The 25,907-nt window shown below is 42.5% G+C and overlaps 2 protein-coding genes across 7 annotated transcripts; both read right to left on the bottom strand.

The window, feature by feature from the left end:
* Positions 1-788: 788 nt before the first annotated feature.
* On the bottom strand, positions 789-6,843 carry LOC118125535 (urea transporter 2). Of its 6 annotated transcripts, none has more exons than XM_035184220.2 (10): positions 6,453-6,843; positions 4,380-4,526; positions 3,489-3,678; positions 3,186-3,314; positions 2,233-2,362; positions 2,081-2,149; positions 1,798-1,945; positions 1,429-1,563; positions 1,297-1,346; positions 789-1,187 (listed from the first exon to the last, which is right to left on the bottom strand). In XM_035184220.2, exons 2-10 carry the CDS (start codon positions 4,501-4,503, stop codon positions 918-920), a joined length of 1,245 nt encoding a protein of 414 aa, XP_035040111.1. In that variant the 5' UTR covers positions 4,504-4,526; positions 6,453-6,843; the 3' UTR covers positions 789-917. The 6 variants fall into 6 exon arrangements, with proteins under 6 accessions (XP_035040111.1, XP_035040114.1, XP_035040115.1 ...); XM_035184223.2 differs by having other exon boundaries at positions 4,380-4,496; XM_035184224.2 differs by having other exon boundaries at positions 4,380-4,493.
* A 116-nt stretch (positions 6,844-6,959) lies between these two features.
* Positions 6,960-25,014, bottom strand: thbs4b (thrombospondin 4b). Its single transcript, XM_035184216.2, has 22 exons — positions 24,652-25,014; positions 20,269-20,466; positions 19,530-19,780; positions 19,323-19,425; positions 19,099-19,181; positions 18,938-18,989; positions 18,660-18,811; positions 17,747-17,884; positions 15,989-16,066; positions 15,743-15,895; positions 15,527-15,631; positions 15,328-15,435; positions 14,620-14,779; positions 13,092-13,210; positions 12,421-12,473; positions 12,072-12,265; positions 10,672-10,850; positions 9,832-9,880; positions 9,522-9,718; positions 9,215-9,387; positions 8,502-8,641; positions 6,960-7,794 (listed from the first exon to the last, which is right to left on the bottom strand). The coding sequence occupies exons 1-22, from the start codon at positions 24,728-24,730 to the stop codon at positions 7,736-7,738; spliced, it is 2,823 nt and encodes a 940-aa protein (XP_035040107.2). The 5' UTR covers positions 24,731-25,014; the 3' UTR covers positions 6,960-7,735.
* Positions 25,015-25,907: the final 893 nt, after the last annotated feature.

Here is a 25,907-nt window from a genome sequence, read left to right as displayed (position 1 = left end):
ATATTGGCTAGACTTGTGTCGTGGCAGCCAGATACACAGACAGGCAGATGGCACTAGAGACATGGAGATATACACATAAATGTAAATATACAGTAGGTCTAGACACAGACTATAGACAGACCTCAGTGTGTTTAATCAGCTGGCATCTCAGGAGTTTTGGAGAGCTCAGAAAATCTCCTTGTGTGAGGGGAATAGGGACAAAGGGTGTCCTCAATAAACGTGAATCAGAGAAAAGAGGAGAGAATGAGAGGAAAGGTAGATGACCACAAAGGGATTTAAATAAAAAGATGTTTAATTGTGCAAGAGAGACAGCGAGAATGTAAAAGAGACACGAAGAGGAGCGACGGGAGGAAAACAGCAGGAAAGATTGGAGTACAGAAAGCAGAGGTGTGTTATGCCAGGCAGAGAAGAGGGTGTTATTTTGCTAAGGGGAGCACATTATGAAATCTCCCCCCACAGCTCACTGTCTGCACTGATTAGCCCTGCTGCATTTTAAACCATCTCCCAGCAACCACCACGATCCTGCTGTGGAGGAAGGAAACACCGTTTACTGCTTTTACCTACTAATGTTTGAGTTATAGCTGCCGTAATTGAAAAACTCAACATTTAACATTATATTTGTTATTTCTAACAAAGCTAGTAATAAATGCATTGGCTTTAATCTGCTCAGTGATTTCCTGCAGGTTACTATTAGATTTTCTCTGTATGCACTGTGGTTTCTGGCTTTCCTTGGAAAATGCTGCCCTCTGCTGTGTAGAAAAGTAAAAATAAAAATGCATGCTAGAAAACAAATCATCAGCCATTTTATATAACAACTGTTGTGTAAGAGACAAAATGCCAAAAATGTACATCAACATAATACCCAACAATTTATCTTTATAGAGGAACATGTCAGGACAAAAGAGCGTCTCCTTTAATCACACAGAGCCTCTCTCCTCTACCGACTGGTTATCTGTCCCTCTGTTCTCCTTCGGCAGGGCCTTCTCCTCCTCTTCTTCTTGGCCGCTGCCCTGCTGACTGCGCCGAACTCCCTCTGAGGCCTTCAGTCGTCTCCGGTTGCGCAGACTCTCCTCCGGGTAGGAGACCACAGACAGAGGCAGCCTGCAGATGGCTGGGATCTCGGAGGAAACGAGGAGGAAGATGAGAGTGGACAGGCAGAAAGGCCACGTGCAGGCGGGTAATGCGAGCTGAGAGGGTAGGACGTCGAGGGAGAGCAGAGTGTGACACACGATACGAGAGACATCTGGATTTTCAGATGATGCTTATAGACCCATGGGAACAAAGTTTTATACGTACCACGGACATCAGTCTTGAGGTCGCCGAAGTCATGTATGCAGAGAAAAGTGCTGGAAAGAACAATTTCACGGTTTTTATGGAAAACATTTTGTGTGAGGCATATGAAGACAGTGATCGTTTTGTTAATCTCACCACATATGACAGCCAGTAAATGGGTTTGCCACGTTATAACATAGAAGACGCCTCCAACAGCGATACAGGACAGAGCGCTGTTATATCCCCACAGCCCTGAGTAAATATCCCAGAGAGGAGCAGCCAGAGCAAGGCCTGCACCACAAATCAGAGGGAGAACAGTATCAAGGCAATGTTTCATTCAACAGCAAACAACTGCTCAAAACAAACAATTGTGTCAACACACACACACAAAGTATGAAGCATTATTCCTAAAAACATGCCACGGTTCATTCACCATAATTCAATGGTGCCCTTTGAAGAGCCACAGCTCCCACTGCAGCCTCAGAAGACACGATGCATATTTATATGCAAATGAGTCTTTTTTACCCGTCAACACGCCAGCAGCCGAGCCCACCATGGCATGAAGACAGATAGTCGGAGAGGAGAGCAGCAGGCCCAGAAGGATGACACCTCCTGTCCAGGGACTGTCGCAGCCGTACACCTGGCCAACGCCAACTGGCACCGACAGGAATAGCTGCGAATGGAAAGCCTCAGTTTTCTGACATTTCAAACAATTAGAACAGGTTGGTAATTGAGATGACATATGCAGGGGAAATAGACACCGCAGTAATTTAGATTTGAAGAGCTAGAGGTGTGATTCCTGTTGAACCTGAAAGATGTTGAGGCTTTCAGTGGAGTCATTACGGGGGTGTTGATGGTTATGTGGCTGGATATCCACCTAGAATTAAAGGAAAAGAAGATTTAATTTGCATCCAAACAATGTAAATGTACATTCTTGTGTGTAGCAGGGCTGGAATATACCTGTGGAAAGTAGGGATGATTGGCTCCTGTAGCTGCCACATGTAGACACACCAAAATATTAAAGGGCAGGGTGAATATTGGGAGGTCCCATTTGCTGGCAACTGTGGACAAGGCACTGGAGACAACTGGGCTATGGACAGAGACCAGTAGATATGTTATTGGTGGGAGGAGAGTGTGATTCTTCACATTTACATTATGGGCAGAGCTCTATGGAGCATTTTGAACTGGAATGGCACTCAGAGAGCACTTTCCCTGAATTCACTAGAACCAAACCTAAATATGCCAGATTTTTTCCATCAAGATCCATGAATTAGCCTTCGAGAAATCAATGAAAAACGTCCTATCTCACAATGTCAAACAAAGTGAAAAAAAAGAATATCCTGGATCTACCCCCTTATCCAGATAGGCACCAAAATATACCAGGTTTTTACCACAGTCTGTAGTTTTTGTGTAATCCTGCTAACTAACAAGCAAACAAACAGTATGAAACTGCAGTACAATTACCTCCATTGTGTATGATACTGTAGTATCTCTATAAAGTACTAGCAGGTCTGTTCTGCTCTTTATTCGACTTGAGTTCACACACACAATCATTTGTTCACTATGACTTAAAGATGCATCGTTTACTATAAATTCCTATAAAAAAAATCAAAAATTTCAATTCTGGTTAGAAATGAGAATCCTCTTCTAAAATCATGGACCCATTGTCGTTCATTTTGTTTGTCTGGTAGTCAGGATACAGGAATTGTTTTTTTTTTTCACTTTCTTTAACATTGCAAGGCATTTTCACAGATTTCCCAGGGAATAATTCAAGGATCTTGATGGAAAAAATCTGATACATTAAGGAAAGTGAAAACTATTAGTGTGTGCTATTTGGTGCAGCTTGTTGTTGAGTGAATTCAAATTTTTAGGCAAACTATAGAATCAGATCATCTTCAGAAGAGAAGTCTCACCACAACATGGACATGAACACATTTGGCAGTAGAAGCCACCAGTACCAGTTTCCTCTGGCAGAGAAAACAGCCATCAGTATGCCGACCAAAGCTCCATTGTAGCTGTACAAACCTGCTGATATGGCCTCCCTGAGGAGAGAGCGACAGACGTACCCGACATAAGTGCAAAACACACTTTAATGAGAAACACACTGTGAAAGCTAAAGAAAGCGTAGCCTCGGGGGAAAGAGGTGTCATGCTGTGAAGAAAATTATCTGTTTTTGTGCCCTGGGATGAAGTCAAATAAGGATGAGGAGATGACACCTGCTTTGTCCCAGAAAGATGGCAGACACGGTGGAGACGAGGGTCCCCAGCAGACTGTTCAGAGCCCACCAGGGGTTCTGCAGGAAGAGGCCGGCCGTGATGAGGAGGCCGCTCAGAGGGTTGTTGACAAACATGACCTGGGCCATGCCTCGTAAAATCCAGTCCAGCAGCTGGATCATCACATTCTGTCCTGTCGTGGAAGACAGTGATGTCTTTTCAATCAGATAAGCTCAAATGTCAAATTGGACAAATATTTGTATATTCTAATATTTCGACTAGACTAGGTTTATTAAACTTGGGAGCAGGGCCATGCTTCAACCACATCTCTAACCACCTGTTAAGCCTAAATGGGTCAACCCATTATGTTCTGCTTGTTTCCTTCATCCATTCACCCTTCTACCTCATCCTTATCCACATCCCTTCATCCATTCACCCTTCTACCTCACCCGTCTCTCTGCTCATCCTTATCCACATCCCTTCATCCTTTTTCCTACTTCCCTCATCCTCATTAACCCACATCCCTTCATCTTGTTTCCCCCCATGTCCCTTTATCATTTCCCTCCTTCTCTTATCCGAGCTCAAATCCTTTCATACACTTTTCCCTCTCTCCCTCCCTCCCTCCCTCATCCGTTCTGTGTTCAATTTGGTGTATGCCTGTCATTTTCATCTTCTAGGTACAGGATGTGGATGCCTGTAATAATCTCAGCTGGAAGGATCCCTGAGACAGAGCCCATACACTGAGTCTCCAGTGTGTCCTCAGTCACATCAACCCTTCCCTCAACATCCAATTTAGCAATTTCCTTTAAAAAGTTTAAATTACATAATTCTGTGTCGTGGTCCGTGCTACTGAAACCAAGTATAATAGATATGCTGAGAAGATTGGACACCTACTTGACACCCATTTTCTGCACAGGCGCATGTCCCCTGTGAAAAGTCCCACAGTTCTGCAGAGAGAGAAGTTTCCTGGAGCTTCTTCACATGACGGCTGGTTGCTGTCGTCCATACCTGCTGTCATTAAAGTTGATTGCAGTTGTCATTCTGCGATATGAAGTATAAGGTTTATGAAAAAACTATTGTCTTACAATCATTTCAGTTTCAGTTGAAACTAAAGTGCATATTTGGCTGTGGAAATTGACGATGCCACGTGGGTCTCCCCACAGCTGTCAGAGATGAACCACTCAACAGACTGGCTCCACTGCACTGATTGCTCCCTGGTAGAGGGGGAGGTTCTGTCTGAGAACCTCCACGCCCACGTTGGCTTTTTCATTTTGAGCCACTGTGGCTCAAGAAGTGTAAATGTCAATTTTTGCGTCCAGTACTTTGGCTCAAACTGGAATGTCTCAACTATTAGATGGAAGAAGATGTCGGTTGAAAATCCCACAGATAATTTAAAACATGTATTTTACACTTAGTATTGATACTTTCAAGTAAAAAAACTTTTTGAATGATCATCTTTAAATGTAGAAATAAACGTGTTTGCCGCACTTTGTGCTGTAAAGTGCGGCTCTGCTTCTATTTACATTTACTACAGGTCGGGCTGTTCCTGCTACCCTTGCTCGTCTCATCTCTCCGCCGCGAGCGCAATGCATGATGGTACATATTGCTCGGTTAGTGACCATCGGTTGTGCGCTACTTTTCACGATGCATTGTGGGAAACAATGAGTGCACTATATAGGGTATGAAAACTCACTATATAGTGATTTCGGACACAGCCACAGTCCCAGTCCCACTTGTTATTGTTTGATGCTTAACAAAGTTACAAAGCTTCACCTGTGTGATATTAATCAACATTTGTCCACATGTTCATTAACTGTGTTTCTCTGATCTCCATAATTTAGACCCAGATATTGTCAGATATTCTCTTCCTCTGCCGCTCACAAATTAGACACGTTGATTTGCTCCATGCACACAAACTAAATCGGCATGAACATGAACGTCTTTGTTCCCTGAGGAGGGAACAGCTCCAACAGAGAAGCGTGAGTTCAAATCCAAACCTCGCTGCCAATTTGCCCCACAGTTTTTTTTAATGCATTTTATTTTTACATTTTTCGAAGAAGTGATCAAAGCAGATTTGCAGAGAAAAGCTTCCTGCTGCTACCGTCAACATCCTCAGTCGCAGTTCTCTGCACGATAGTCTGAGTGTGTTTATGTTGTTCATTGAGCAGAGGAGCTCTTGATCTTTCCGCTCGGCTGGTGGCTTCTTTTCTTCTGCGCTACAATGCTTCTTATGAGAGTCAACAAATACGAAGGCTACAGAAACTTTTCAGATAAAGTTAAGTAACCAAATGATCAGTTACATCTCTTGTAAACTGTGATCCTCGTGTTGTTACTTTGCAAATCTTAATTTCTTCATGATTGCTTTGTGTTGTTTGGATTGCTTTTCCTTTTGTGTGAGTGTTTTGATGATGCCAGGGCAAGTTCCTTTTTTTCCTCACAGCTCTGCAGATTACTGCTTTTGTTTAAAAAATTAGGTCTCACACACATTCACTTTTGCATTCCAGGTCCATGCTCATGCATTCATGTTAGAATCAGGGTGGCTTGTTGAGTCATATGCAAATCAAAATTCACCCAATCTCTTTGTTCAACAGTGAAAACAGCAATCAAGCTTCACTCTGATTCAATTGGTCAATAAATCACTCAACAGATAAATAGGTTCTTAAAGGGGCTCTGCATCCAGACTGAGCACAGAAAATATTTCAAAGAATTTAAGTCTAAGAAATCTGCTCATTTCCTACTTCTAATTTGTGAATAATTTCAATTTATAATTAGGTACTACAAACTGGGAGAATATATAATAGTAATACATAATATATATAGTCATTTTATTTACAAACTCCTCATTATTATTTCTGAATAATATAAAAGCACTTTAACCTAAATGAAAGCACATTGCATCTCTCTGCTTATTTAGATTCATGTAACTTATATCATATAATAACAATTAAAGACAGAAGTTTTTCTTACCTCTTTGAGATGAAAGTAAATCACAGCTGTTATCCACCAGCTACTTGTTAAGTTAAAGACAGCATATACACATACTTCATTAAAAAAAACACTGCATGACATTACGTGGCCTCTTCTTCGCTATATTAAAGACAAAAAAAAAGGTCTTCCTTCCCGTCTCTTTTCTGTGGGACGCCTGCCTGGAGCGAAGTCCGAACCCTCTCTCTTCATCTCAGCAGCTAATCAGGAGAAAGAATGTTCTAATGGGGTCTAATGGGTACGGAGGATTTTTGGCTGCAGCAGAACAGAGGCCTTTGTTTCTGGGATCACAGTGAAAAGAGGAGTGCTCCAGTTTCGAGTGTGGGATGGTGACGAGTGGTCATTTTCAAGCATTTACATGTATGCATGTCCCTTGGTCTATTGAAGTAGACACTGGATTACATGACACATGTAAAACTCATAATATATATTAAAAATCACACAAATACTGATAATATCCCCCTTAAAAGGAATAGAATTCAACATGTATTTCAATATATTAAACAGCCCTTTATTGTGACCAGGTTTCATGATGATACAGATATGAAATGATCAAGACCTTGACAACCCAATGATCAAGAGAAATCAAGGTCACACGGAGCTTTAAGTTAGTCACACAGTTAGAAAGACGAGGCAGAATCTGGAATCTGACTGATACAAAACTTGGTCTGTTCATCCTCAAGACAGAAAGAGTAAAACACCATGCTGATAGTTAGACTGAGAGCTCACTGACGGCACAGTACAACCCCAATGTGATCACTATACAGGAAACACCATTATGAGGCCAATCCAAAGCACGTTCTTTTCCTGGTGATTACAATACTACTCATGAGCTAAAATATTCCCAGTAACTACAGTGTAGATGCAAACTATTATTTTTATAAGGAAGCCCAATTAAGTATGAGAAAAAACATAAAAAGATAAAGCAAATATATGGGAATCTGGGGGCCACGAGGGGCCTGGTGTGCTTTTACTATCTGCAGTGATGGTACTGAAAGTCAGAAAAACCTGTTAAGATTTATTATAACTTAGAATATTTATCATAACAAGCTCAGCTGGAGTCTTGAAGAGATGATTAAACAGGAGGATGGGATCAGACGTGATAAGATGCACATACAGTACAAAGATTGTGGTCATAAATGCGCAGAAACTGTACACATCAATACACGGATAGACAGACACACACACCCACACACACTCCCACGCACTCTCACTCACGCACACACTTTCTATTGGAGTTCTGGTGTCATATGCTCGTGTTGACTTCAGAGTGAGTCAGTGCCGTGCTGAGTGCTGAACTCCTGGAAGTCCTCGGGGATGGTGTCTGTGGAAATGAGACGTTGGGTATCATGAGACGAGCTCAATATCTAAGAGCACAGCGAGGCCAAACTAATTTCACTTCGCAGTTTCAGTCGTGTTCATGCAACAACGTGATAATATATAATACAGACGCTTCCCAGACACAAGTCATAGAGGTCAATATGGGAAATAACATTATGCGTTATTGACAAGACTACTGCAGCCCGGCTAGACGCTCCGTGAGGGTCTATATTTACATGGTGCCTGGAACTGAATGTTAATATCAGCAGGATAATATGCTCAAAAGCAATGCTAACATTCTGGTGTTTAGCACAGAGGTTCACCTTATTAGTTTACCATATTAGAATGCTTACATATATCTGATTAGCACAGCAGTGGCTGATGGAACTCGTATTCATTTTGTGGGTGAACTTTTTGACAAATTGAAAGTTTGACCAGATGATGGCGCTAGATGAAAAATTAAAGGATCACCACAATAATTACAACACATCCTGTGGGGAAGATGAATGTTTAAGACAAACCATCTACTAGTTGAGATGTTTTAGTCAGGATGAAAGTTGTGGACTGGCCAACATTACTTTCCCTGTAGTGATGCCTCAAAAGAGATCAGAAAAGTGCCTTGAAATCAGCAAAATGATAAGATCAGCTTGGAAGAGAATGCGAGAGACATAACGACAGATATAATGTATGGATTTGATGATGCGTTCTCACCATTGCAGCGGTATTTCAGATTGGACCAGATGATGTTTTCTTGAGAGAAGCAGAACACGCCAAGTCGTCCTCCTCTCATGGTCGTGTCGATCGTCACTCCAGAGTCAGCGACCAGCTCAGTTCCCTCATAAAACCGAGCTCTGAACAAAAGAAACAGAGGATTTTTTATTTGTATGTCTGTTGTTTACTTATTAAATGCTTTTATGCCTTTTATGTCAACCATCAAGGGCCAGGACTCAAAAGGGGAGCAACTGTATTGACCATTGACTGTTAATAAAGATGACAAAACGAAAGCTCCGTCTAAAGTGAAGCCAAATCATTTCCCCCTGGTGGCTGGCTGCAGTAGAGGTCATAAATCCTGCCTCCTGCCACCAAATTAATACGATATAGAAACATCCAAAAGGTTTCTCATGCTCCAAATAAAAGTAGCTCTATGTTCAGAGGGAGGAGTACGGTCTAAAACAGAAAGGGATCAAGGACATACAAGTCAACAGAGTTTGTGTTATTACCCTCACTGCCACAAGGGGGAGGCAAAAGCTTCATACTGCAGGTTGAACCAACGTCATAAAGTGAGTTAATTTGAGCTTCACATGTGATGGTATTGTCTTAACTTTAAATGGAGCATTGTTTCCATGTCTTCATGCAAAGCTAAGCTAATCAGCTGCTGCAGCTTCAAACTGAACAGACAGATGTGAGAGCGCTGTTCGTCTTACCTGATGTATCCAACCTGTGGGCGGTGCTGCAGGTACCAGCGGTAGGACACCTTGTCCTTCCAGCCGACATTTCTCGGGTCCTTCCACAGCAGACGCACCTGGTCATTTGTGTCTCCCGTGTGCCACAGCGAGTTCCTTAAGTGCTCCCCGGGGCCCGATCTAGACTTCACCGCCTGACGAACAGACACATAGAGGTGAGGAGGGATGTGGAGGCAGACAGACGAGAGGAAGGCAGGAGTGGAGAAAATATGGATAAAAATAGTGGGAGCTGGGGGAGTTGTGACTTATTGTGGCTGTGTGCTTTCACCTTGAGTTGGATGCCGGGCTCGGCTACAGCTCTGAAAGGTGTCGCCTGCCAGTAGGTTTGTTCGGTCTGCTTCCACATCACCACGTAGAAGGAGGATGAATCCTGGTAGCCAAAGATGAAGCCGGCGTAGTCATCATCAGTCACTGTATTCACATGGAACGTCCCCTCAAAGTCCACTCCACTGAACGCAGTGTAACCTGATAACAGAGGGAATGATTATCATATTATATATGTTCGGACTGGGATATGTTTTGGAAACATTATGTATTTTAATGATTGATATTCAACTCAGAGAGGAAATACATCTTACCAACAGCAAGTCCTGGATCACTATTCATGGTCTGAACTATTTCCATTCCCTGGGGGACAAAGACGGACGCTGTTAAGAAGGAATCTTGCACTTTGATGCCATATTTTGCTGAACTAATTATAAGTTATATACTAGATCTATCAAAATGAGATGTACATGCGCTTAACATTTCGTTTTTAGCATGGGGTTTTGGCCACCGGGGGGCAGCATGCTCGATCAATCCTCAGTCAGTGTGGGTCGTCAATTGTGATGTTTCACCCCCGTTTTTATGACATCATATATAATAACAAATTAAATAGCTATTCAAATATTGGCTTCCCTCTTGGAAGGCTGTCATGTCGCCCATCTTTACATAGAGTCTATGTGGTGACTCAGTAAACAGTCACTTATTTACACATCGATCAGTTTTATATCAACATTATAATTACTCTCTTTTGTTTTTATTCTCCACTCACATCCTGAGATAAATATTTGTCTCTTTAGCAGCTAAATGCTCCACTATGTTCACCAGGTAGACAGTAACTGTGCCATTCTGCTGTTTGGTGCTGAGCAGATAGTCTAACAGTGGGTTTTTATGGCTGATATCCTGAAAACAGCTGCTTGATGTGGCTGGAAATGACACTGTAAGTGGTGTGAATGAAAAGAAACCCCAGTAAAGTTGTGGGATGCACATTGAAACAATGAGCTGACACTTGTTGTAAAACTCTATTACTCTCACATTACACATTGCCTAGAATATTGATTGTAGCTCCTTTAACTTTAAGATAATGCAAGTTGTGATTTCGCCTTATATGACCGATAGATTCTTTTAAATAAAGCTTTAACACTGAGTAATCTCACCTGGTTTAAAACGACCCAGTTGGGATCGATCTGGGCGTCACCCTCAGGGTCCAGCACCACTGTCTGATAGGCCCTGAAGTCAGTCAAGGTCACCTCTGCGTTCTCGGGGCAGTTGTCAATCCTGTCGATCACTTTGTCCTGGTCAAAGTCGGACTCACATATGTCTCCAACTCCGTCATCTGAGGCACAAGACAGGGACATTAAACCTCTGAAGCTCTGAGGATAATGAGACAGTCATTATTTCATGATCGAGGCGCAAGAACAGATACTGGATTAGCGCCTTCCGTTCAATTTCAAGCAAGATCCTTTTCCACATTGTCACGATGAACAGATTTCCGACCAACTTGATCAAAAATGTCACGGCGGCCTGCTCCAGGGGAACTCGATGTCCTTGCCCAGAAGCCGCAGAGCTGCAAGGGCTGAATATAAAACGTCCCAGATATACTTCTGAATGTCTTTTTTCTAAAATGAATATTTAAAATGTAACTAAAGACGTTTTTTTACTGTGTGTTGCAAGTGTTCCAGTTTTGACGGACTTTGTATTGAAGCTCGCTCTGGTCTGTACCCTGCTGTGAGTGTGTGTTCAGAATTAGAAACTGCTCTGCTGCATTCGCCATGGTGGAATGTGCTGTGATGGAGTCTCTCTAGCACATTAGGTGGTGTTATGCCAATCTGTTTTTATCTTGTGCTATATTGTGTAGGGCTCTAAAGCTAGTTGATGGAGTGGATTAGTAAATAGTAGTATTGCAGTCATGATGGACTTTTAAGACACAATGTTCTATTGCTATATCCCTGCACATGAAAAAAGCAAACAAATGAATGTCTTACCCTACATGTGGGAGTCTGAATACATTTTTCTAAGCTCCAAAACATGCAAACAAATATTTTTATATTTTTGTATAAGCCATAAATAACACATCTTACAATCTCTTCATCATGTTTAGAGGCACAGAGTGAGAGATACTGTACACCCTTAGGACACAGCTGGTCATACAGACCTCCTCTTCTTCCTCTCCACATCACAGAGCTCCCTGATTACCAACCTCTCCCCTGCAACACTTGATTTCACTGGGCACTTCTCTATCGCTGACTTCACAGCCCATTTTCCCAACATTAAATGTCACAGAATTGCCAGGTGGGTGCTGGGGCAAAAAAGAAGTGCTTTTTTTTTTACTCAGCAAAATTGCCACTTGATCTGCCCCAAAGGTTGCTTTTGCTTGGGTGTGAAATTGGGGGCCAGAAACTGCATGTATAGGTCCATCAGGAGCACTTCAGGGAGAATATGGATGCTGAGATGAAAAAATGAACATTACCTCTGAGCAATAAAGCTGCGTTTCAGTAGATCTGAATGTTTTGAGTCATTTTGAGGCATTTCGACGTGCTGTGTGTTTGAGACTCACTGTTGTCGTCGGTCTGGTCAGGGTTTGGTACCAGCCGACAGTTGTCCGGTCCGGGTGGAATCATGTCCGGGATGCCGTCGTTGTCATCGTCATCGTCACACTCGTCACCCAGGCCATCTTTGTCCGTGTCCAGCTGAGAGCTATTGATCACGAACGGGCAGTTATCCTTGGTATCCTGGTGACCGTCGCCATCACTACAGGGGAAGGGACATGATCACAGAATGTGAATGAAAGCTGGAGTATCAGAAGTAGTGGAGGGAAAAAATCAGATATATGTAAGTTAATAATGTAGAGACTGTGTGTGTGTGTGTGTGTGTGTGTGTGTGTGTGTGTGTGTGTGTGTGTGTACCTGTCTTGGTTTGTGTCGCAGGAGTCTCCGACCAGGTCATTGTCAATATCAGACTGAAACAAGAGCAGAGAGTTCATCAAACCAACCAAACAACCAACCAACCAACCAACCGTCTATCTGTCTATCTATCTATCTATCTATCTATCTATCTATCTATCTATCTATCTATCTATCTATCTATCTATCTATCTATCTATCTATCTATCTATCTATCTATCTATCTATCTATCTATCTATCTATCTATCTATCTATCTATCTATCTATCTATCTATCTATCTGTCTGTCTGTCTATCTGTCTGTCTGTCTGTCTGTCTGTCTGTCTGTCTGTCTGTCTGTCTGTCTGTCTGTCTGTCTGTCTGTCTATCTATCTATTTCTCATCATCTACTATCTATATCTATCTATCTATCTATCTATCTATCTATCTATCAATCTATCTATCTATCTATCTAGCTGTCTGTCTATCTATCTATCTATCTATCTAGCTGTCTGTCTATCTATCTATCTTCTATCTTCTTCTATCTATCTGTCTGTCTGTCTGTCTGTCTGTCTGTCTGTCTGTCTGTCTGTCTGTCTGTCTGTCTGTCTATCTATCTATATTATCTATCTATCTATCTATCTATCTATCTATCTATCTATCTGTCTATCTATCTATCCGTCCGTCCATCTGACCTGGTTTGGGTTGTAGATGTCAGGACAGCTGTCGCAGGCGTCTCCCACTCCGTCTCCGTCTCGGTCCCGCTGGTCTCTGTTCTGGAGTCTCTGGCAGTTGTCCAGCATGTTTTTCAGGCCTGATTGAAAGAGTTAGCGTCATTTTGCATCAAGTCACGTCTGGTCCCTTTTACAGCAGTGGATAAAGATTGATGTCATGTTACTGTAGCATAACACAAACTGACATTACCGTCAGTTATTCTGTAGCTCTCGCAACGGAAAAGGGTGAATGCTTACAAAGTGCCTTTTTTAGGACATAATATTAATAATCTTTGACGATTAATCATTTGAGTAAATGTTCCCACCAGAAATACCTCGCATTTGCAAAATTTCAATTTTCCAGTGGTGGATTTATTTCTCCTATTTCACCGTGAACTGAATATTAGAAGCAACTTATGGGAATTTAAAGATGCCACTTGGGCTGTTGGAAATTGTGATGGTATTTATTACCTCCACCAAGAATGGGAATAAATGAGAGTGTTCATGAGTGTTTGCTGCTGATCCAAATAAAAATCAGGATCTAGTTAATTTAAATGTGGTCTCATTAGGGGACTGTTGGGCCTTGACGGAGGTTTGTGCTCTACTAAATGTCGTTGTTCACTATCTTTTGGTATTTTATAGACGAATAATCAATTAATCAGGAAACAAAATGAACATATTAAATGACAATGCAAAAAATCCTTTGTGACAGCCCTACAAACAAACCATATGTTTAGGTGTTGCCAAATATGAAACTGTTTACACTGATACAGTCATGGGGTGTTTACTTAATTAATGAAGTCTGATCACTAAAATCAGTCAGTCAGTGTATTAATGTCGATGTTCTGGGTGATTTTTATTCAAGTAACTGAGAAATATTCATCATTTCAGTGATTAAATCTATATTTGATCAGTGAACGCATGGGAACACTTGAGACATTATGCTACCATACCCTGATACCCGATTCATTTCACAGCATATTGTTTGTAAATCCACCACTAGGCTGCGCTGTTGCACTTGCTATGCAGCTGAGCACCAGTTTGACTTTAGCAGCAATTTTCTGTTGATCGCAGGGAGGCAGCAGCAGCACCACGAATGCATAAAGGTCAGGCAGGAGCGATAGGACAGAGGAAAACCTATCTTCTCTCCCGCGGAGGTTTTTCAGGTGTAATCATACTGGTGAATGATCAAAGCTTGTGTTCGCTCTGGGGTCACACTGGGCCTGGCTTTGATTTTTTCTTTTTCTTTTTTTGCAGTGCTGTTTCTCACGGCTCAGATGGCTTATGAGAGCATCCATACCACTACACACTACGTGATATATTTATACAATAGGATTTAGGAAGATGTGAATTTCACTGAAACATCTGTCTGCATCAGTGCCTTTAACCAAGGAGCAGGGTGTAGATGAGAAGGAGAGAACAGAGTAATACGTTGTAACAGTGAGGGCCTTCAGAGATGCTGGTTATATAACTGGAGCTTCAGCGTCAGTGATGTAATTTCTCCACATACCATCTCCGTCCATGTCTTCATCGCAGGTGTCCCCTTTGCCGTCGCCGTCTGTGTCCCTCTGGTCGGGGTTCTCCATCATGCGACAGTTGTCACATGCGTCACCGTGGCTGTCCTTATCGCTGTTCCTCTGGTCCACGTTGGGCTTCAACCAGCAGTTGTCCTGAGACGGACAGGGACACACAACTGTCTCATTCCCACCATCACAGAATGTGTCAGTGAATAATTTTTGTGTCATCTATGCAAATTTGTGTCCTGGAAAAAGAATGGTTCCACTTGCGTTTTGGGGCAGTTTGTGTATTATGGTGTAAAATATGTGCCTTGACCAGATGGAAATAGTATTGACTGGTTGTCAGACAAATCAAGCAATTTGAATGACCCTGTGATTTGCATTTGCCCTATTATCTCACTTTTTATAGACTAAAATATTGATCAGTTAATAGAGAAATATAAATCAGTAGTTGAAGTCAATGTGTGCTCCAGTGGCCATAAAGGGGCCACAATTTACACAGAGGGGCCAATTATCTGTCCAACATCCATGTACAACTGCTGATTCAGTAAGGTGCATGTTTAAGTCATTCCTTGTTTACTGTTAGCTCTATAGCTAATTCAAAACCACACATCATTAAATATATTTTGACATTTGTTGGGACCAGAGCCCCCCTGGCCCCGCCACGGTTGTGCTCCCATGAGTTTTACATTTCCACCAACCTGTTCATTTGGAATACCATCACCATCTGCATCATCATCACAGGCGTCTCCATGGCTGTCCCTGTCAGCGTCTTCTTGACCAGAGTTAGGGATGTACATACAGTTATCCTGTGGAGAGATGTTACAGGGAGAGAATGAAGTGAAGACCCCTCAGTCATGACCAGGATGTATTAGCTCTACAAATCTGCTCTACATTTACCTTTCTGCAGCTTGAATCCTTGCATTTGAGTTTCTCATCTGGGTATCCATCAATGTCAGTGTCCTTCCCGCACAGGTACCCGTTACCTGCCCAGCCAATTCCACACTGACAAGACAAATGAAACTCCTCAGGAAATCAGGCAGCAGCTATGTATATATCGAGTCCAGGTGTGTACAGGAAGTACATCAGAGTGTGTGAGCGGGTGTGAAATCCTACCAGACAAGAGACTGACCCGTCCCTTGCTACGCTGCACTGGGCGTTGACGTCGCAGGGGTTGGTCAGGCTGTTGCCGCAGCTGACCTCCGGCTTGCAGCCTTTCAGCTGGTCTCCGGTGAAGCCCGTCTTGCAGGTGCCGCACTGGTAGGAGCCCTGTGTGGGAATGAGGACAGTTACGTACGAGCTCCTTTCAGAAAAGTCTGAAATAAAAGAAATAATCGTCCCAGCGTGTTGCAGAAGTCTTACCACAGAGTTGTGACAGATTGAGTTTGCGGTGCAGCCTCCGTTGTTCGGTCCTTTGCATTCATCAACGTCATCACACACCTGAATTATGCAATATGAGAAAAATGTCACATCCAAAGGTTTGTTTATATGACAATTTATGTAATAATTATAGCATAAAATACACAAAAGAGTCCATATTACCCTACAAGCTTTAATAGCAGAGCTCAGACCTGTTGTAGCTGTGTTGAAACACTAAATATTTTGTACATATGGGGCATTATAAATGTACATTTAAGATCCACCTAGAAATACATTGCACTTTACTTTTTAAACTACCTGGCTCATAATAATTAATTAGCCAACACATTACAGCCCCCATACCTACTTTGCAGTTACTTTAACAAGGAATCGCTTTATTTAACGTCCCATAAAGCCCAGATTTACATTGTGATGAGGTTTCCCCCAGATTGTCAGTGCTCTGTTCTGATGTAGGTGCACTGTTACTATGGAGGCCATGTCTTCAGAGGGTAGGCTTTGAAAGAAAAGTTGGTAAAACATCTAGAAAGCTGACATGACATCTCGTTGGGTTAATGCATTGCCCACCACGTTCGTTTTTATATAATTTGTTCAAAAATCGAATATAAAACATATATTTTGCACCTTAATAGTTTATTATCTGAGGAAAGAAGCAGTCCGGTAGGTTCTTCTTCAACACTAGATTTCATTGTCGTATGGGTCATCACAAGATCCAAAATAATACACTATTTTCTTTTTATTTTAATTAAAAAAACACAGTATTAAATATTTTAAAGCTATACATTTATACCAGTATTCCAGGCTTAACGTGATGCTTTCTTCCTCAGCAGCAATGCAATATATTTAAGTCCCCTATCCACTCAAAAATACAATTTGCTCATTGTCACTTCATTTGGATGTTTGACCTTCACTGTAGGATAATGTATGTGCACCGTTTGACGCCAGACGACAGCTCTCACATTAATCTGCTGAGAGGACAAGATTCTCCCTGAACAACTACTGTGAAACCTCCACTGCACAAACACTGACATTGGACTTTTCAGTAACATTGGAAAATGTTTATGGAAATGTAAAAGTATTTGCATTTGTCACAGATTCTTGATTTTTCAATGAGGGAGCAGGATAAGATTTAATCATAAGATTTTAACAAGTAAATGGTACATTTTGTCTGGGAAAAGAGTATTTTTTAATATCTTAAAATATGTCTGGAGGGTGTCTTTACTAATAAGAGTCTACTCATAAGAAGATCATACTTTAGAAACACAGTTAATGATACCATAACTAATATAATTGTAATATCCTCATTACCTTGCTTTTCACATTTTTCCTGCTTGGTTGCTCAGTAACATTTTATTACACCCCATAATTTTTTAAACAGCTACTTGTTAATAAAAAAACAAAACCTAATGTGGTTTATAACTCGCTTAAACACAAAGTGTTACTACACTCACATATTTATCCCGATAAAGCTGGAATACAGTTTCCAGTTTTGAGGTATGTAGGTGCACCTTATGAAGTAAGTCATAATTTTTTACAGTATTTTGTTGATATTACATATATTCTTATTAATCATATTAAATAATTACACAATAACCCTAACCCTGTATTCTCTCTACAATAAGCCTTGGTGTTCTATGTTATCTTTGATGCATACTGTAATTTGCATACATCTTTTTTTCATTCTGTTCTGATTGTGTGTGTGTGTGTGTGTGTTTGTCCTCCATACTCTATTCACTCCTTTACCTGTTTGTTGGTCTGAGCGTACAGAACCCCCACACCCTCCACAGGCAGGCCAGTGAAGCCCAGCGGACAGGCGTCGCAGCGGAAGCCCGGGGTGGTGTTGACGCACTTCACGCCGGGATAGCAGGGGTTAAACTGGCACTGTGGGAAGGAGGACATGAGCTCTGTTGAAGCTGCAAAATGTATATGGCTCCCACAGGGCTTCTCCCCCCCAAAAGCTTTTAAGTCTGATGACACTTTTGCACATGCAAAAAAGGGAATGCTGAAGAGGCCGGCCCCTAGAAAAGAGGTCAGCGCAAACACGAAAAGACAGACAGGCAAACACATGCACATACTTGGAGTATTACATCCTTATGAGGACTCCATCTGCAGGAGTAATTCCTTAACTTTCACAAAGTTACCAAACTTTTACCTTCACCTGCAGCTGAGGTTTCCAAACCCCATGACACCGTATTAACATCTGCCTTTAGATCTTGTGTGACAGTTGCATGATCTCATTGCCACGTTCTTTGTCTAACTCCCCAAAAAAGTAGCGAAATTACTTCGTAAACTGTATCATAGACTTCTTGAAACCAGGAAATCTCAGTTCTGAATTATTCAAATCGTCTAGACCCTAGACCCCAATTTGGAAAAAACAAAACCTGCAGATGCATGTTACCATATATTGGGATCGCATAGTTCCCAGTTCAAATCCTGTTCTGAATCTTATTCCACCTCTCTATTGTCTCATTTACCATCGCCTCTCTAAAAAATACTTTAAAAACTAACATGAACTGAAGGCCCAGTTTGCTGCTTTGTTTCTTGAGTTTCTGCGTCAACATTTTGTCAACACTGCAATATCTTATAGCTCACAGCTGCCTCGTGGGAGTCGATGCTGAATTTTTACAGAAGTGAAGAAACACACACTGAGCTTTACCTCATTCACATCGTCACAGTTGTAACCGTCCCCGGTGTAACCATCAGGACAGGGTCCGCACTCCACACCTTCCGCTGTCTCTATACACATATCGTCACGGAAACAGACACCTGGGGCACACCTTGGTTTCACCACCTCAGTTCCACCCAAGCCTTTAAATCGACAGAGGACATTTTTTGTATTACTGTCTGCAGTTCTAGTTTGTTGACTATCCAGGTAGCCATTAAACATCATATTTACTGGTGAGAGACATGGCGTTTTTTTGGAGATGAACTTACCGCAGGCCTGACACTCTGAGATGGTGTTTCTGAGAAATGAGGTCTCCTTGACCTACAAAAGTTCAGCCATAAACACACGTTTATATGCAGCTGTCAGAGAGGTCAGAGGTGAGGTAGCAGGAATTAAGTGGGACCCATAGGAACTGTAAAAGGGTATTTACCTGCTGAATGAGGACGTCTTTCAGCTCACTTACCACCTTGGTTAGCTCCAGCATTTGATTTGACAGCTGCTTCGTGTTGACCCCTAAAAGAAAGGGACTGTTATTTTTGTTTGACTGGAGCAGAGGAGCCTGTTCTCAACTGGCTGTTGTGCTCCTACCACTGTGATTGTTTTCCCGGGATCATTTGTCTCTGTGGAAGTTTACCTCCACACATGGACTCTTACCCAGAGTTTGAACCGAGTCCCTTTGTTGGAAATGGCAGTCTTGTAATGAAGCAACATTCTCAAAAGTGTCCCCAACCACCAGCTTGAGCTCGTCTATGCTCTCCTGTTTGAATAAAACAAGTAAAAGTGGACGATTCAGCCATTTGAAAACCTGCAGATTCAATACTGAAACATTGTTGTATGGAAATACTCTATGTGATGGGTCACCTGGTCTCGGGCTTGCATGGTCTTTAGCTCCACCGTACCATAGCCTGCTGGCAAACCCTGGAAGGCAGCGGGGAGATCCCTGATTGTCTCCACCAGCCTGCAGTCCAGATGCAGCTCCAGCCCTCCTGGCCCCTGCTGCTGCATCCCCTTCAGGTGGAACAACAGTCGGTGTTGTTGGCCGTCCGCCAGCACCAGGTTGTTGAAGGTGACTGAGCTCATCCTTTTGTCGGTCCGCAGGTAGCGTAGCACAGCTGTGACGGGACAAAGCAGGGAGAGTGGAGAAGAGATAAAAAGGAGAACGAGTTTAGGCTGCATTTAAAGGATAATTCATTTAAATTACAACAAGCTTAAAAATGTTAACAGCTTTTACTTCCTAGGTGATCTGGAGGAAAGTCAGAGGATAAAAAAAACTTTTTTAACATTGTTTTATTGGTGGTGTCAAATGTGGCCACCTAAAAAAATCTTTCCTTTTATCTCTGTTTTGGTCTCCTCCCTATAATGAGGGAAATATTACTTTGTCTGCTGGGAGTTTTTTGTGAGAAACAAGGTTGATGATACCAGTGAGAGTGAACCAAAACAGAAACGTTGAAACACCCTATAGAGCTATAGGGGAACTGTGGAATCTTCTTCTTATATTCTCTGTGGGTTCATGACTGCATGACCCCATTCACATAACCCAATCCCCAGTGCAGCTTTAAATGTTGTAGTTGAAGCTTTAGCCTCTTTGATGCTCTCCTACCTCTGTTGAGCTTCCCCATCACGGTGAACTCAAAGTACTTGCTGTTGTCCCTTGGGTTGTACAGGCCGAACACGGTGGTTCCGGTCTTGGGTTGCAGCTTGAAGGTGGCCAGGATGAAAGCCTCGTTCACACCTTGCTCGGCCAGACCCCCCTGCAGCAGGTCTGGCAGGCAATCAGGCGAGGTGAGCAGATCATAGACTGTTGATGGGGATGGGGAAGGAGACAAGCAGTAAAGCACATGAGTAATGGATGATGAGATATGAATATTTACAACCTGCATCCGCAGAGTAAACACATCCTGAGTCAACAAGAAGATGATGATGTTGATCCAGTGTTTGTTGCTCTTATGAGACGCAGTGGCAATCAGTCAGAGCAAACTTGGCAGACGGAGTTAGCTCAAAGAAATCACAGGGAGGAGGACTTCTGAGTAAATCTAAGCTATGTAGGATGACTTTTAGTTGTAAGGTTTCTTTACTTCTCTTGTATTTTCATGGTCATAAAAATAAATGTGAATCTTCATTTTCAGCCACTATTCATTCATTGTGCTCACTGAACGAGGTATGATGGATTTTAGACATATCCACTGACAGGCTACTTAGCAGGAGTGAAATGCCAGAGAAATGCTGTACACTTGCGCTCATGTTTATAGGCCTCCTTTAATAAAGTAGCATGGGAGCTGGGCAGGCCATGAGAGGATGTGCAGTGAATCGTTAGTCCCACCATCTGCACACATCATGAATACACAAGTACCCGGAAAAGCAGTCTGAGAGGCCCTCTGTCGCGAGGGAACAAAATTGCTCCCAAATGCTCCCGCAGATTGGCCGTTGTCAGCCAAGATTGTGAAGCATGATCTGCAGATGAGATCCCTTCTTCCTTCTTCTACCTCCTTTTCTCTCTCTCTCTTTACCCGAGGTCCCTTGTGTGTTTCGGTGTATTTCACCACAACACGGGGGTTTTAAAAATGCGTGCAGTAAAATGTGACTAAGCCAGCGAAAATGCCCTCTCGCACGGTGCTGTCAACATCGCTTTCGCCAAAAATTGGATGAGTGTTTTTTGTATTAACAATAGCCAAGATCACCTGGTAAGTACTGCACAAACAGATGGATCTGTTTTTCACTCGATGTGACTTATTGCTCCATTAAATTGGCTTCAGTCCAAAAGTGAACAAAACAAGGGAACAAATGAAAATCATTCCACTCCTCACGTTTTGAAGAGTAAAGACTGGTTTATTCTCCTGCTTGGGATTGACAAAGAGGCTACACTACTGCTAATCAGCATGGGGTGATTGGAGTTGATGTCTTTACCACCATTGCAGATAAAAATCAACCTGACGTGTCCCAGGTCATACGTTTTATTCACGTTAGGCAGCAAACAGCAATGAATAATCCTGATTCATAACGAGCAACCAATACAAACAGTGGAAGGGAAAAAACAGCCGACTGGCAAACTGGCGAGCAGTGTGTTTTTCCCCTCTTGTGCATTGTTTGTGAACAAAACCAAACGTCCTTCACCTTGAACAAAATTGGCGATTTTTCTGGGTTTGAACACTGTGGGAGACATTTTGTTCCACAAGTCAACAAAATATATAACACAGGTTTGGTCGAGTTTAGACATTTTAATGAAGAACTGTTACATATTTAACTTCTGATCTAGTTCAGCAACCATCTCTGCGGGTTTCGGATAAATGCTGGCTTTGTTAACTGTTTTTGCGAGCTCACTCCAATCCCCTGAGTTTCCATACAAGCATTTGATGGTGTTAAGAGTCAACGCCAAACCATTAGTCTGCGGTGGAGCTTCCATGTCACTGTGTGTGTACTTCAAATAGTGGTGAATGAGCGGATCATGTTGGAATTGGAGCTAATAAATGGTGAACAACAGTTACTTTTATGAAAATTAATTGTATGTGACCATCGAACTAAGCCAGAGATGGATGACTCTTCTGTGCTTGTCTGGCCACTGGACGAAACTGCCAAGCCGACCAATCACAGTTGTTGCAGTCTGTGTTGCCATGACGTGTATTGTAGAGTTTAGTGTGTAGGGTGCATGTCAAGCTACGGCATAGTTTACACCAGCTACACCCTCCAAACAGTTCATTCTTTAGATTGTATATGACATGACAGCTTTCTAAAAGTGAGGCCAATGCATCTTGATCGCCCCCTAGTGGCTGGTTTCAGTACAGGTCATAAACCCTGCGTTCTCCATAGTAGCAGGTCATCATTGTCATTTTAGGTATTTCTTGTCATTATTTTTTTAATGGGATATTTTGGCTTCATTTCTATAGTGGGGAGGAAGTGGAGACATGTCGCCCATCTTTAAATACAGTCTATGGGAAATTCAATGACAATTTATAAATTGACCTACTGTAACATTGGCTCAGGAGGAGTAGCAGGTGGTTCAAGCCCAGATCCTCTAGTCTTCATATCCAAAGTGTGTGAACCATAGACTGTATGGTCTGAACCCCAAATTGCCCCTGATGTTGCCCCTGATCTCCCACCGGTGTTTGAGTGACTGTGTGTAAGAATGTAGTGTAGTCAATTACATTACAAAGACACACACACTTTGATATAAAACACACAGTCCTGCCGTTCATAAGTCTTCTGGACAGAGGCCTTTGTGGGAGTCGGGGGTTGTTTTACACCACAGATCCTGAGAGAGTGCCTCATTTTCACCCCCTGATTAACCTCCGATTTCAAGCTTCATAAAACTAACTGCTGGAAGCCATAAAGTAATCCAGTCTTGCCCTCTCCTTAACACCAGCAATATAAATCTGTTACGGTTATAGATTACTCCAAAGTGTGCAAATGGTTGGAATTTTTCATCTTTTCATCCTACAACAGAGGGTTTGTATGTGGAACACTCTGATTTATCGCAGGTTCCTGTTTGGAGAGATACCGTGTCGGCCATTACCGGTGTTGAAGGAATGACATCATCAACATCAGCAAGTAGTTAACATAAACAGTGAAGTCACGTTTTTTTCGCAATAGCCATGAGTAACCTAGCTGAAAGGGACAGGGATCCAATTTGTTTCTTGATGAGAAATAATGTGATAATAATCATGTTGTGCTCTCAGATGCATTGTTTGAGTCATGTCTTTTGGAAGACTTGAAGTTCAATATTAACTCTTTAGCTGCTAAATGCCTCACAATGAAAACTGCTGCAGCCGATAAACAACACTGTGAGTGCTGTGAGAACCAAAACAGTAAAGTTGCAGCTAAAGGAAACGAGATACAACTCGCTATAAAGCCAAAGAGAGCTGTGGATTCAGGTGATAATCCTCTGTTGCTCCACCAAGTGATCCCTCTCGTATTGTCACATTGTGTTTACGGTGTTACTTGATATCATGAAAAGATAAATTATGGCCTCTTTAAAGATACACTCTGTCCCTGTCCCTGTGCCCGGCTTCCCCCGCAGCTTTAAATTGGCTTCACTCCACGGTGAATTCCAGTCATGCAGACAAGAAGTAATTTGCCAGCGAAATTGATAGATGATGAACGCCATTAATCCGGACCTGCTTCACGCAAAACATCAGGTAGCTATTGCCGAAAGATCGTAGGGATTAATGGTGCACGAGAGCACGCCATTAGTCAACCGGGGGGGGGGGTTAGAGAGCAGCTGATAAACTATAAACACCAATATTTCTACATGTCTGCTGCAGCTCCACGTTGTTTGTGTGTGTGTGTGACCTTGAACAAGTTTCTGTGTCAGAGAGAGAGAGAGAGAGAGAGAGAGAGAGAGAGAGAGAGAGAGAGAGAGAGAGAGAGAGTCTGTGTGACTTGAAGTTCAATATTGCACCCAGATCATCTCTGATTATTCCCATGTGTGTGACCCAGCTGAGGACTTTGAATTGGATTAATACAAAGCAGAGAGCCAAACCTCCTGAGCTGCAGGAATCAAGCAGCTGCATAGATATAAAAAAGCAGGGTGACTTTCCTTCAGCAGAATGACGGTGGCTTTAAAACTCTTTAGTCTCGTAAAAGAAAAGGAAAAACTCTTTTTTACAACTGACAGAGACATTTAGCATTTTATTTGTACCCCAGAGACTGTCCCACACCGGGGCTAATCCTTTGTGTTTTTTGGATCTGCGTTTCATATTCTCTTTCACAGTGTCTGCTTTATCCATTATGTATTTCATGTGGTAAAATACACAGTGCTGCTGCCATTAAATCTCTTTTGACACACAATGAAAATGGAGGATTGCATCACAGACAGGATTGAAAAAAATCCAGAGAGTTACAAAAAAAGAAAACCAAAAGAAAATATGATTCGTATTTCTTCCTCTGCATCACTTAACCACAATCAATCTGACACAATTTGTGAAAAGTTGTCATCATATTTACATAACTTATATGAAAAGCAAATTAAAGCACTTTAAACATCACTTACCTAGAGCCTGGGCTTCCACATGTGAGCACAGTTGGAGCAACAGCTGTGAGGCCAGAACCAGGGCCGTCAACAAGCCCATTTTGTCCCTTCAACTGGTCCCAGATCTGCAGCTTCCCTCCAGTGACTTATCTGAACGTGACACAGTGACAGTTTCCTGTGTGTCTGCGTCTGCCGTGAGTGGTGCGCCTGTGTCCCTTCTTTTTGAATTAGCAGCAAGGCGAGACTGTCATGTTAAGCTTAGAGGCTGCTGACAGTTTGTGTGTGTGTGTTGTGTGTGCATATGTGTCTGAATTGAGTGTGTGGATGTGGAGAGAGGACTGCAGGAGTCTCACTGAGGGAGGAGCATCAGGACCAGAACCTGCTTTTTAAAACCTTCCTCAGATGGCCCCATGTGGAGAAGGAGTGACCTGGGGGAAACTCTATTGCATTGGCTCCTACTGGCTGCTGCCAGTTCCCACAGGCTCTTACACAAATGCACTGCACACGAGCAGCTTCTGATCCACTGAAGAAACCCATGTCTGGCCGATGAAATCATGTTTCGACCCAAACTGGAAACATTTTTGACTCATGAGTTCAGGCTTCAGGGGCGGAATTTCTGGACATGTCTCACTCACCTCCAGCAATTAGACCGCTTTTATTTTCTTTTTCACACTGTGCGAGACACTTGCACTTTCCTTCCAGGCATCAAAAGCAACACCTTTCCCATATGCCCTTGCTTCCTCCCTCCTTCCCAGGGCAAAGTCAGGAAATGAGCCTACGCCTTAACAAGTGGCGTTAACCGGCCAGCCGAGCCTCAGACAGGCTGCTGGCTCAAGGTCGTCAGCATGTCTGGCACCACGCAACTCGCCACATTTGGATGCGTTTGCCTAGGTCTTAATGATGTTTGTTTTTCCCTCTTTCTTTGCCTGTTGCATCTTATTTTCTGAGCCAAGCGAGCTATTTTCTGTGGGCGAGTAATTTTGAGGAGCGTTGAGCACAAAAAAAAACATCGGTATTTAAGATGTTTCCTGGTTAGAAAAGTAAACAAAGCTGTATAGAAACAAGAAGCAAATGAGTCATAGTTTCCAAACAGCTACCACAGGTGTTCCTTGCGGTTAGTCTGTACAACACTGCTCCGTTCATTCGCCGTGCACTGATAAGGTCTCCCAGAGTTTTATCTGCCATCTGATTGGTTTCCAGACTGATCCTTCGCAGGCGTTTTTCAGGTTCTGGAGCACAGCGAGTCCCACAGACCTCCGTGCATGGTCAGCAGCTGC

The sequence above is a fragment of the Hippoglossus stenolepis genome, chromosome 18 (assembly GCF_022539355.2).
Source record: "Hippoglossus stenolepis isolate QCI-W04-F060 chromosome 18, HSTE1.2, whole genome shotgun sequence".
Taxonomy (NCBI): Eukaryota; Metazoa; Chordata; class Actinopteri; order Pleuronectiformes; family Pleuronectidae; genus Hippoglossus; species Hippoglossus stenolepis.
Note: the sequence above shows the minus strand (reverse complement) of the source record. Positions and strands in the feature narration are given on the sequence as shown.